At 37.7% G+C, this 13077-nt stretch overlaps 1 protein-coding gene across 4 annotated transcripts in view; it reads right to left on the bottom strand.

Moving 5' to 3' along the window:
• The window catches only part of LOC150106874 (proton-coupled zinc antiporter SLC30A2-like), a 185963-nt gene that overhangs the window by 103113 nt on the left and 69773 nt on the right, over positions 1 to 13077 (bottom strand). For all 4 annotated transcript variants that reach the window (XM_090393362.1, XM_090393364.1, XM_090393365.1 and 1 more), the window contains exon 2: positions 5644 to 5685. In XM_090393362.1, coding sequence (XP_090249488.1) covers positions 5644 to 5669 — 26 coding nt within the window. In that variant the 5' untranslated portion in view covers positions 5670 to 5685. The remainder of the gene's footprint in view (positions 1 to 5643; positions 5686 to 13077) is intronic.

Genomic DNA, 13077 nt, shown 5'->3' with positions numbered 1-13077 from the left:
TGACAACAATGGTATAATCTTTGATGGACAGCATGGATTTGCTAAAGGGAGGTCATGTTTTAGTAATCTACTTACTTATTACAATAAAGTGACTGCTTCCTTGGACAGAGGAGAAGGATACACAGTAATATACTTGGATTTTGCAAAAGCTTTTGACAGAGTACCTCATGATAAGTTGACAGTCAAACTAGAGCAGATGGGGTTGGATATTAGATTAGTGCATTGGATTGGAGACTGGCTATCTGATAGGTATCAACAAGTTGTGTATGGGGGTGCAATATCCAGGAAAAGGAAAGTCACTAGTAGAGTGCCTCAGGGGTCTGTTTTAGAGCCATTACTATTTAACTTGTATATTAATGATATTGGTAAAGATTTGGATGGAGATATTCAGTTGTTTGCAGATGATGCAAAGTTGGGACGAACCATAAAGAGTAGTGAAGATGTGGCCTTGCAAGAAGACTTGAATAAATTGAGTGATTGGGTAAGCAAATGGGGATGCGAGTTCAATGTTGCAAAATGTAAGGTTTTAAAATTTGGAAAACAAAGATAGGATGCAGAATTTATGCTAGGTGAGAATATATTGTTGGAAGTAGAGGAAATAAGAGATCTGGGGGTGACAGTGGATAAGGATCTAAAATTTAGGGGACACATCACCAAAACTGTGAAGACAACACAAAGACTTCTGGGAATGATGTGGAGGACACTGACGTGTAGAAGTAGGGAGATTCTTGTTCCATTGTATAAGACTTTGATTAGGCCACACATGGACTATTTTGCCCAGATTTAGTCACCTGGTTTTCAGAAGGATGAAGAGATGTTGGAAAGGGTCCAAAGGTAACTGACTAAGGTAGTTTCTGACCTCTGGAATGTCGAGTATGAGGAAAGATTGAAAAGATGTAATTTGCAGAGTCTAGTGGAGAGAAGGAAGAGGGGAGGTATGATAGAGACCTACAAGTTGGTAAGGGGTTGTTATAGGATCAATGGTGGAGAAGTTCTACAGAGAATAGTGGGAGATCAGGGGAGAACCAGAGGTCATTCCTGGAAACTGTATAAAGAGGGTGTGAGTAGGGGAGTGAGAGGCAGGTTTTTTTTCATTCAGAATTGCGATTGATTGGGATGCCTTGCCTGAGAGTGTGGTGTCTGCAAGGAGTTTGAATGTGTTTAAGACACAGTAGTATGATGAGATGTGTGTGAGATAAAAAGGACCTCCTAGATGAGTCTTTGACTCCATGAGGTCTTGTTTAATAATAATAATAATAATAATTGATTTATGAATGGATCTGTGTGAGTGCATGCATACACACATCTGTAAACTGAAAATGCCAAAGATCCATCAAGTTGGCATGTAATCAAGTTATCTAAGGGGAGACTATTTTTCCAAGGTGAATGGGATCCTAGGGTGCTGATTATTAAGATTTGTTAAAAAGGTTATAAGAGCCTCGCATGGCTCACAACATTTTCCTGACAAGTTAATATAAATGGTAAATTATACAGACTGTGATATTTCTGGTAAGGGATGCCATCTTTTGGAGATCTCAAGAAACTACATAGTTTCTATAGGTTATAAACAAGCCTAATATTTAAAATAATGCAACAATACATATAACTTCCAAAGTATAGAAGTATTTGAACATGGTGGTTTCCCTGTATGTAACAGTTCATAAACTTTATAGGACAACTATAAAGGATAAATTTATCACATAAGATGGTTAAGCTTTTTTGTTGTTGTAGTCTCTTAAAATGTAGAATGTTCTATTTTTCAGAATATTAATGACATTAAATTATGTGGGTTGGTATAGATTAGCAGGAAAAAAATTCAGAAGGTGGTTTAGGCTTACAGAATTCTAGAAATATACCTTTTAAAATTAAAAATAATTCTGAAAATGTATTATTTCTTTCAAATTCCATTATAAAGTTGTTTTCTCTTTTAAATACAGGTATCCCTCGTTATACGTGATCTCACTTTACGTGTTTTCTCTATAACGCGATTTTAAAAAGTTAATTTAAAAAATTGCAACCATAGCAATTTTGCAGTCACCCTGTGCATGGTCATGTGACTTTGTGCAAGCGCCGCTTTGACAATGCGGCATCGTGCTGCATGTCAGTCTCACAGAAGGTATAGAACTAGTAAGTTCCATTGTTGGAGGAGTCTCCTTAAAAAACAGAGGAAAAAATTAGAAGTTATAAAGAGGTATGAACATAATGAGCGCACAGTCGACATAGAGCTAGAGGAATTTCAGAATCAACTTTAAGAACAATAAGAAATGAAGCAGAGAAAATAAAAGAAAGTTGTAAAGATGGAAGTTTATTTTGTACTTGGTTAGACTATATTAAATTTAGTTTAATCCTTTATCCAAGTGTAAGCAAACAGAGTTTGCACTTGAGAATATCTTCAGGACTGAGGTAAGGTGGTACAAGACTAGGAAACTCGGATCAAAGGTAGACCAAGCTCTCATCACTCCTTGTCTCAGTATCTCCCATAATGCAAAGCACATCTCCTTGCAGACATGTATACCGCTATGCATTAAGGGAAGGGCCACTACCCAGACCGGAGATACTGAGACAAGGATTGATGAGAGCTTGGTCCACCTCTGATCCGAGTTGCCTGGTGTTGTACCACCCTACCTCAGTCCTGAAGATATTGTCAGGTGCAAACTTTGTTCGCTTACACTTGGATAAAAGATTAAACTAAATTTATTATAGTCTAACCAAGTTCAAAATAAACTTCCAACATCTTTCTTTAAATCCAGAGTAATTCAATAATAAGGTGGTACACCTGTTGGCAACTCATATAGGTAAATATGACCTCTCCTATTGCTTCTGCCTTAGTATCTCCACGTTTGGGTCTGCCCTCACACTGACGAGACCTCAATAAAGGTTGAAACTGGTCTGGGTAGTGGCCCTTCCCTTATTGCATAGCAGTATACATGTCTACAAGGAGATGTGCTTTGCATTATGGGAGATACTGAGACAAGGAGTGATGAGAGCTTGGTCCACCTTTGATCCAAGTTGCCTGGTGTTGTACCACCTTACCTCAGTCCTGAAGATATTGTCAGGTACAAACTTTGTTTGCTTACACTTGGATAAAGGATTAAACTAAATTTATTAAAGTTGTCGACGAAAATGTCGACAACTAAGATAAAACAGATAAGGACACCAATTATGGAGAAATTGGAAAGGATATTGGCCCAATGGATTGAAAATGAAAATCAACTTGCTGTTCCATTATCCACCTTGATTATCCAGGCTAAAGCGAAAAGTTTGTTTGACGATTTGAATGCTATAGATCCTGATCCTAAAGTGCAATCTTTTGTTGCAAGTGATGGGTGGTTTGAACATTTCAATTTGCGACATGGATTCCATAATCCCAAGCTGACTGGCGAGGCTGCAGAAGCTGATGTTGTTGTTGCTGCTGAGAACTTACCAGCAAAATTTCTGAGTAATTCAGGAACATGGTTATTTGCCTCAGCAAGTGTTCAATCTCGATGAAACTTGTGCTATAAGTTTAAATAATTCATTCATTAAAATTTCTTTTGCTAACAGGTGTAAAGTTTTCATTTTTTTTATCCTTCTGATGAAACCCCTATCTCACTCATCAACCCACTTTACATGATTTTGTGTTATGCGATTATTTCATAGAACCGATTAATTGCGTAAAGTGAGAACCTGTAATGTGAACTGAGGAAATACAGAAAATTATATAAGGTTTGCGATATAAGCCACTGTCCATAGTTATACTGTTAAAGTTTCACTGGCTTGTATAGTGATCTTTATATTTTGCATGTCAGGCAAACATAGTAACTGATTAAATTAATGGAAAAACCAAAGAATAACTCAGTTTGCCAAGTTCTTTAGTTTTTGTTTATTACAATTAAAAAAACCTTTTTGAGCAAATGTTTTTCAGAAATAAAAAATCTGTCAACTCAATCTGGAGCTAAGCTAACTTTCAACTGCAGCTTCATGCAAGTTTTGAATACAACACAATCCAAAATGGACTTAGACGTTTACAGATGACATTGTAAATGAAGAGAAAAGTGGATTTAAAATGAAGTTTTTTGTTTCAAAAAGGCATCTGTGGAGCATAAGATGTGAGCCTGATGGACTAGAATTCTACTGATAATCATTTTCAAAATACATGAGGATGTGGCAATGTAACTCAAGTTGATTTTTCTTTCTGTGTACTGAAATCTGTAGTCTACCAGTTATCGGTCAAGTTATCTTTGAATTAACAGATCTAAAAGGAGAAGGCAAGTGTTTCTACCTTCAGTAGAAATTAAATTCTATAGTGTACTATGTGAACCTTTTAAAGGAAGAATTTCTGTTAAGTTTTAAACTGAATTCTGAATAAGCATTCCTCCATAAAAACATTGCAAATTGTTGTAACTTATTAATTCTACTGTCGTGTAACCTTCTGCAGTACTGAGAATGTAGTACGTGCGCAACAAACTAAAAGTTTTGGTTTTAAAGTCATAGAAAAACTGAGGTGTCAAATCTTTGGTGAAAGTAACCACAAAATGATTCCTTGGGTAATGGCCAGCCATGAGGACTTCTGTGGCTAGCCACTACCTATAAGGCTGGTGACTATGACAGGCTCAGGAGATGGCTTGCAGCTATGTCATGGAATGAGGAATTAGATGGAAAGGAGATAAATTGGAAAAATTCAGCTGTTTGCAGATGATGCAAAGCTAGACAGAACTATGAGTAGAGCAGAGTAGATGTGGCTTTACAAGAGGACTTGAAGAGACTGAGTAAATGGACATGAGAGTGAGGTTTGCAGTTCAAATGCTGCAAAGTGAAAAATTTTAAAATTTGGGAAACAAAGATAAGAAGCAGAATACACAATTAGTGAAGATAAACTGAATAAGGCAGAGAAAATAGAAATTTAGGGGTAACTGTGGATAAGGACCTAAAATTTACAGGATGTACAATGGATTCTAGTAATGATATAGAAGGCACTGATCACCTAGTGGAGATTATGGTTCCACTATATAAGATCTTAATTAGGCTACATATAGACAGCTTTGTCACCTGGTTTTCAAAAGAATAAAGAGATATATAAGAAAAGGTCCAGAGGCAACTGACTGAGGTGGTTTCTGGTCTCTGAAACATAGAATATGAAAAATGGTTGAGAAAATGAAATTTGCAGAACCTAGTGGATATGAGGGATTGATATTATGGACACAGTTGGTAAGGAATTTATTAGATTAATGTGGAAAGTTTTTCATGGAATGATAGAGGATTGGGGAAGAACAAAAGAACATCCTTGTAAGCTATATCCCCTGAGCAAGGAAATGAAAAGTAGTTTTTTTTTGTGTGTGTGGACAGTGGTGAATGACGAATGCATTACCTGAAAGTGTGGCAATCGCAAAGAATACAAGTGCATTTAAGGCAAGGTGTGATGAGGAGGGAGGGGGGGGTGACAGGGATCAGGCCTCTATGGAGTCACTCTGATGAGTGACTCCATAGAGGCCTGATTAGATGCATATACACGTATCTAACAGTAACATCATCCTCTCTGCTCATATTTCAATATGTCTGGTATATTTCATATTTTATGTAGACAAATCCTACTCAAATACAATCAAATCAACAGAATCGTTCATTTATTTAAATTTTTATATCCTTGGAAGAAAAAGTACTCACAGAGGAATCCTTTCATTTGTGGCCATAGTTTTTGAAGAATCTCTGTAAAGTAAAAACAAAATTAATTCCTGCTGATGGATATTAAAGAGTCCATGTTGTAATTATATTCTCATGTTTATATATTTTTTTCCTTATTTGCTTTACCAAATTCAGCAAGTCTTGTTTCTCCAATATATTTCTCATAGCATATTATGCTTGACAAGAAATTACATGCCCTTCAATGATTATGTCACTCCAAAGACTTGGCGTGACACAATAATATTCTTGTTTTCATATTTTATACAAAACATAAGCAAACATTTACACATGAAATACCTTCACTATACTATTGTACATTCAAGTTTTAATTCATGTTAGGTTGCTCTGTGTATCCCACAATGAATAGCAAACTCCCTGTACATGTGTAATGTTACTGATTATAGTGAGTTTGCTACCTTAGACTAGTTTCAATTTAAGATAAATGAGAGCTACAACAATAGCAATACTCAGAGCTATCTCAATGGCAGAAGTCATATTTGATAGTCATTCATTCATCCATAAAATGATTTATTACCATATTTTGCTATACTATTTGAAACTACTTTTTTTTTTTTTTACTGAGTTGAAAAGTATTAGATCCAACAAATTATGTTTATATTTGAAGAAACAATTAGTTAACATGAATGACACTTCTCCATCAAGTTAGTAAGGTGAGGGTATACAAGAATGATCAAGTACATTATGGAGATCTGATGGTAAGAGTTGTGGTGGATAAGAAAATACTAATATGTTTGCTGGATAGAACAATATGATAAGCTTTGTGTGGAAATTATAAAGCTAGTGGTGGAATGAGATACAGAAGACTTGAAAGGTGAAAAAAAATGTTGAAAGATTTTATGAAGTTGTTATATTGTTATAATAGCATATCCAAGAAAATGGTTAATTAGTTAAGAAAAGAGTAAACTGAAAGAGCAGAGAAGTGGACATGATTACCAGTATAATAACTAAGCCATGCAAGACAAAACAGTATAAAATTCAAAATGTATTGAGCAAATTCAAAAGGAAAGATGTGTGGGCTTAAAACAGATGGGATCCATGTCAATGGTTTGGTGTTGGACATTTAGAACAATTGTTGGTCAAAAAGAGAATGCATAGAGACAAGATAAAATGAGTATGGATAAGGATCAGAGACTGATGAGCATGAAAAGGATTGAGCAAAGACCAACAGAAGGTGGATACAAGGGTTGGACTGTTGAATTATGGCAAAACTTTAATTCAATTTATTTTCCCCACAGTCCTGTCCAAAGACCAACACTATGAGACCAGTGGATTGTTGCACAACTGCACAGCTAAGGTTACCTGTTTTACAGAATGAAAACCCTGTCACCTCTAGATCAGACCAGCAACCTTGCCTTCAGGTGATGAGACATAAAAGCTCTCCACATCCTAGACAGGAAACGAGTCTTCCCAACCAAAGAGTACTGTCTGCCAATTGAGTTACAATGTCTTGATGGATACAAAGTTAAGGGAATGCATGAGAATGAAGAAGTAGATGAGATTAAGGGGCAGGGAAATAAGATAACATATGTAGGATTGCCTCAAATAGAAGAGAATGGTTACTGAGAAACATGAAAGTAGTGAAGGGAAGGAAAGGGAATAATGACATTGATATGCTTTATGGAACTTTACTGTGGTACATTTATATATACCAATTCAGAGTCAGATAATGTGCTAAATTTGTGTCACTGATCACAGCTATGAGCCCAAGGAATACTGATATACATGAAACTTAACTCAAGATGCTGACAGGAGTAGAAACTGAAGGATAGAGAATCTTTTGGGAAGACAGGAAGAAAATCTTCCTCTCCTGGAGGGAGAACAGTATTAATGTGCTAAGGATACAACACAATTACAACTGAGGATGTTTGGTGTGAGAATAAAACAAACTATAGTATAATAGGATATTGCTATAGACCTGGGAATGCAGAGGGCAAAGAATTATTTAGACAAATAAGCAAGTAAATAAAAAAGCAGATGATCCTAATGGGTGATTGATTATGGAAATATGAATTAAGAAGAGAAAGTAGTATATGGAAACAAAGTGAATTTCTAGAATATGAGAGAATTATCTTAAAGCATGTGATGGAGTTGACAAAAACAAACATCACTGAAATAGAAATGGCAATTACAATTTATATATCTGTTCATAGTGAAACTTTGCTTGAAAGAACTATTGAGAAAAAAGGATATGATTAAATTCTCAGAAGCTATTAAACTACAGAATTGACATTATAACACTCCAACTCTGATAACAAAATTCTAATTGTTGTATAGGTTTTCTAATACTTTAATAGATAACAAATTCTACACTTAAATATCAACTAGAATAACAGAAACGGGAATACTCACAAAAGTTATCAAATTACAAAAAGTGCAAGTTTATGTCCCAACTCAGATATAAAGTCAGAATTTTATGGCAAACTAGAAGAATCTTTAAATTACAGCAAAGAATTTTATAAAATGGGCAACTTAAATGCAAAAATAGGTGGGGGAAAAAAATAATTCAATAGGAAAGTTTGGACTGGGGAAGAGGAATAAGCAGTGAGAAAGACTGCTGTAATTTACTGAAAAACAGACATTATTTTACTGACCTCCATGGAGTCAAAAGACTCATAGTGGAAGGTCAACACAGTATCATACCACTCCTTAAACTCACCCACTGTCTGCATGTTCACCACTCTCAGGCAATACATTCCATACTCCTACCACTCTCCATGCAAAAAACTTGCTTCTTTCCCATTTACTCACCACTCCCTTTTGCAACTTCCAGGAATGGCTCCTTGTCCTTGCTTCTTCTCAATTCCACCACATGAAAAATATCCTCGGTGTTAGCACAATAACTCTTCAACAGCTTAAATGCCTGGATCACGCCCCCCCCCTCCCTTTCCTGCTTGTCTTCTATCCATCAAACACTGAAGTCTGCATGCCCTCAGTCTATCCTCATAATCAACATTATGCATTCCTGATATAATTTTTGTTATCTGTCTCTGCACCTCTGCAAGATTACTTCATCCCTTTCAAATCAATGAGGTGTCAAATCATCCACCAATTGGTGAAAGTGACCATGAGGTGATTACCTGGGTGGTTGCCAGCAGTGCAAGGACACCTGTGAAAAAAGGGTATATGTGGAACTACAAGGGGTGATTATGAAGAGCTCAGGATACAGCATGCAGGTGTAGCATGGAATGAGGAGTTAGCTGGAAAAGAGATCAATGCAGCTTGGGGATTTTCAAAAACTATTTAGCAGATGCAATGTCTAAATGTATACCATGGGTGAGAAGGTTAAATAAGGTAGGTGTGAGATGGATGAATAAAGAGATTAAGCATGCAATACAGAGAAAAGGGCATTGTGGAGACAGCATAAGAGAAGTGGAAGTAACCAATTTCATGAGGTCTACACAGACCAGGCAAGGAGGGTGACTTGGTTGGTGAGAGTAGCTAAAGAGAGGTATGAACAGCAGTTTGCTAATGAAGCCAAAAAGAATGCTAGGGAGTTATTTCGATATGTAGCCAGCAAAAGAAAGAATGATTATGGCAGGATGACATTGATTGTAGGAAATGGTACAAAGACAGCTATTGCAGAATGTGTGGTGGAGATACTTAATGAGCAGTTCATAAAGATCTTTCAATCTTGTGAATGTGACTTCATGGAGAGATTAAGAGCAGTTGATGATGGGGAGGAGAGACTGACTGTAAGTGAGCAAGAGGTGTTTGGGAAGTTGAGTAAACTAGATGTAAATAAGGCTGTGGGACTTGATAATATATCACTGCATATTCTGAAGGAATGTGCCAGAGTTGACACCTGCCTTGACATATTTTTTTAATACGAGTCTTGCACTTGGTCAAGTTCCTAAAGAGTGGAAGGAGGGCAAGATTGTGCCACTTCATAAAGGAGGTGATCGAACTCAAGCATCAAACTATAGGCCTATCTGTGTGTCAGGTGTTGTGGTTAAGTTGTTGGAGAAGCTTGTGAGAACTAGGATCCAGAGTTGGGTTGACAACAATGGTATAATCTTTGATGGACAGCATGGTTTTGCTAAAGGGAGGTCGTGTTTTAGTAATCTACTTACTTATTACAATAAAGTGACTACTTCCTTGAACAGAGGAGAAGGATACACAGTAATATACTTGGATTTCGCAAAAGCTTTTGATAGAGTACCTCATGATAAGTTGACAGTCAAACTAGAGCAGATGGGGTTGGATATTAGATTAGTGCACTGGATTGGAGACTGGCTATCTGATAGGTATCAACAAGTTGTGTATGGGGGTGCAATATCCAGGAAAAGGAAAGTCACTAGTAGAGTGCCTCAGGGGTCTGTTTTAGAGCCATTACTATTTAACTTGTATATTAATGATATTGGCGAAGATTTGGGTGGAGATATTCAGTTGTTTGCAGATGATGCAAAGTTGGAACGAACCATAAAGAGTAGTGAAGATGTTGTGGCCTTGCAAGAAGACTTGAATAAATTGAGGGATTGGGCAAGCAAATGGGGATGCGAGTTCAATGTTGCAAAATGTAAGGTTTTAAAATTTGGAAAACAAAGATATTATTATTATTTCAGGCTACTCCAGGGAGTCCTTAGACTCATCGAGGGAGGCCCTAAACTCCATGTCCACACAACTATTTGACATTCTCACAGTATCTATCATACCTTGCCTTGAAGTCACTCACTGTCATAGCACCCACAACAGACTCTGGCAGCTTATTCCACTCATTTACCACTCTAATAGTAAAGAACCCAGCTCTAACACCCCTGCTAACCACACTCTTGTCCAGCTTCCATAGGTGTCCCCTAGTTCTTCCACCACCAGTCCTGATCTCAAAAATATCCTCTGAATTAATCTTATAGAATCCTTTTAGCAATTTGAATGTCTCAATCATATCTCCCCTTTTCTGCCTATCAACTAGTTTCTGCAACCCACAAATCTTAAACCTGTTCTCATATGGTTCATTCCATAGACCTGCTATCATCTTAGTCACTCGCTTCTGGATTCTTTCCACCTCCTCCCCATCAAGAAGGAACAGAGGTGACCAAATCTGGGCACAGTAGTCGAGATGAGGTCTTATCAGGGCTCGGTACAGTGGTACAATAACTTGCTTGTCTCTGCTCGTCAAGGTATTTTTCAACAACTAAGTGAGTTGATGAGCTGTTTTAGCTACTTTTGCAATGTGCCCCCTAAACTTCATATCCTTATCCACCAACACTCCCAAGTCCCTGGCCTCAATCTCTTGGAGTACAGTTCCCCCAATGTGGTATACTGCTGCTAATCTTTTCACCCCAAAATGCATAACCTTACATTTTGTCACATTAAATTGACATCCATTCTCCTTAGCCCAGAACTCCAATCTATCTAAGTCATCCTGCAAGACTTTGACATCTTCTGCATTCACTATCCCCTTCCCAAATTTGCATCATCAGCGAACAAATGAACTGTTCCACTAAGATCCTTCCCTATATCGTTAATGAACAGATTAAACAGCAGTGGTCCAAGAACAGAACCCTGCGGCACACCACTGGTCACAGGCCGTCTTTTGGACTCCACTCCTGAATAAACTACTCTTTGATATCTCTCCATCAACCACTCACCTATCCATCTCACCAACCCTATATCCATTCCCATATGTTGTAGCTTACGGATTAGAATTTCCATGTGGTATCCTGTCAAAAGCTTTTGCCAGATCCAGCAGTATCACCGTAAACCCATTTCCCTTATCCAGTTCTGCTGTCACCTTGTTATAAAACTTGAGCAAGTTACTGAGGCATGATCTACCCTTCACAAAATATGGGATGCAGAATTTATGCTAGGTGAGAATATATTGTTGGAAGTAGAGGAAATAAGTGATCTGGGGGTGATAGTGGATAAGGATCTAAAATTTAGGGGACACATCGCCAAAATTGTGAAGACAACACAAAGACTTCTGGGAATGATGTGAAGGACACTGACGTGTAGAAGTAGGGAGATTCTTGTTCCATTGTATAAGGCTTTGATTAGGCCACACATGGACTATTGTGCTCAGATTTGGTCACCTGGTTTTCAGAAGGATGAAGAGATGTTGGAAAGGGTCCAAACGCGACTGACTAAGGTAGTTTCTGACCTCTGGAATGTCGAGTATGAGGAAAGATTGAAAAGATGTAATTTGCAGAGTCTAGTGGAGAGAAGGAAGAGGGGAGATATGATAGAGACCTACAAGTTGGTAAGGGGTTGTTATAGGATCAATGGTGGAGAAGTTCTACAGAGAATAGTGGGAGATCAGGGGAGAACCAGAGGTCATCCCTGGAAACTGTATAAAGAGGGTGTGAGTAGGGGAGTGAGAGGCAGGTTTTTTTCGTGCAGATTTGTGAGTGATTGGAATGCCTTGCCTAAGCGTGTGGTGTCTGCAAGGAGTTTGAATGTGTTTAAGACACGGTATGATGAGATGTGTGTGCGAGATAAAAGGACCTCCTAGATGAGTCTTTGACTCCATGAAGTCTTATTTAATAATAATAATAATAATAAATCCTGGTGACCAGATTCAAGAACAGAAGTCCAGATGTGGTCTGATCAAAGCTTTATACAATGGGACCACTGCACTTATCTCTTGCAGAGAATGCCTCCTCAACACTGCAGCATTTCTCTGAGATGTCCTCAACCTCTGCAGTGTGTCCTCAGAACTTGAGATCTTTTACTTCCTCCACTTCTTCTTGTATAACCCCACCTTTTCATTCATTTGCCCACCTTTCCAGCCTATTCAAATAGGCTGGAAAGGTGGGCAAATGAATGCCTATTACTAATAACCTTCCTAAGCTTCGCATCACCTGCAAACAACTAAACATCTTCCTGCAGTCCTGTGACAATGTCATTGATAAAGACTAAATAGCAATGGTCCCAGTACTGAACCCCATGGAACTCCGCTTGTAACCTTCCTACTCCCTGATGCTGCTCACCCATCTGATATCTACCAGAGTCAATCACCAATCCACTAACCTGATATCTAAATCAATATGTTGCAACTTAATCAACTTTTCATGCAAAATCCTTGTCAAATGCCTTTGAAAAATCCCAAAAATTACAGTGCATGCCTTACTCTCAACCACTGCTCTTGCTACTCTAATGTTCATTTTTTTTAAAATAAAAATGAAACCTTGTAAATGAACATAAAAGTCCTAATGGCCACACCTTTAATAAAGTAGAATTTGCAATGTATTTATATATGTATATTCTTATGGCAGAGTTCAACTACAATTCAACGTCCAACGTTGAAAGCCACTCTAGAGCCTCCTCTGACACTATCTCCTGCAGGTCACTGATGTGTTTGATAGACTACAGAATAAGGGTGCAGTCACAGTAAGGGCTATTTGCCATATTCCATTTATGTAAGAGATAACCACATCTACCCCGATTCACCCTTATTCT

Source organism: Typopeltis vanoorti, chromosome 5, assembly GCF_054136105.1.
Source record: "Typopeltis vanoorti isolate ZY-2024b chromosome 5, IOZ_Tvanoo_1.0, whole genome shotgun sequence".
NCBI classification, from domain to species: domain Eukaryota; kingdom Metazoa; phylum Arthropoda; class Arachnida; order Uropygi; family Thelyphonidae; genus Typopeltis; species Typopeltis vanoorti.
This window is presented reverse-complemented; position numbering and strand designations above follow the sequence as displayed.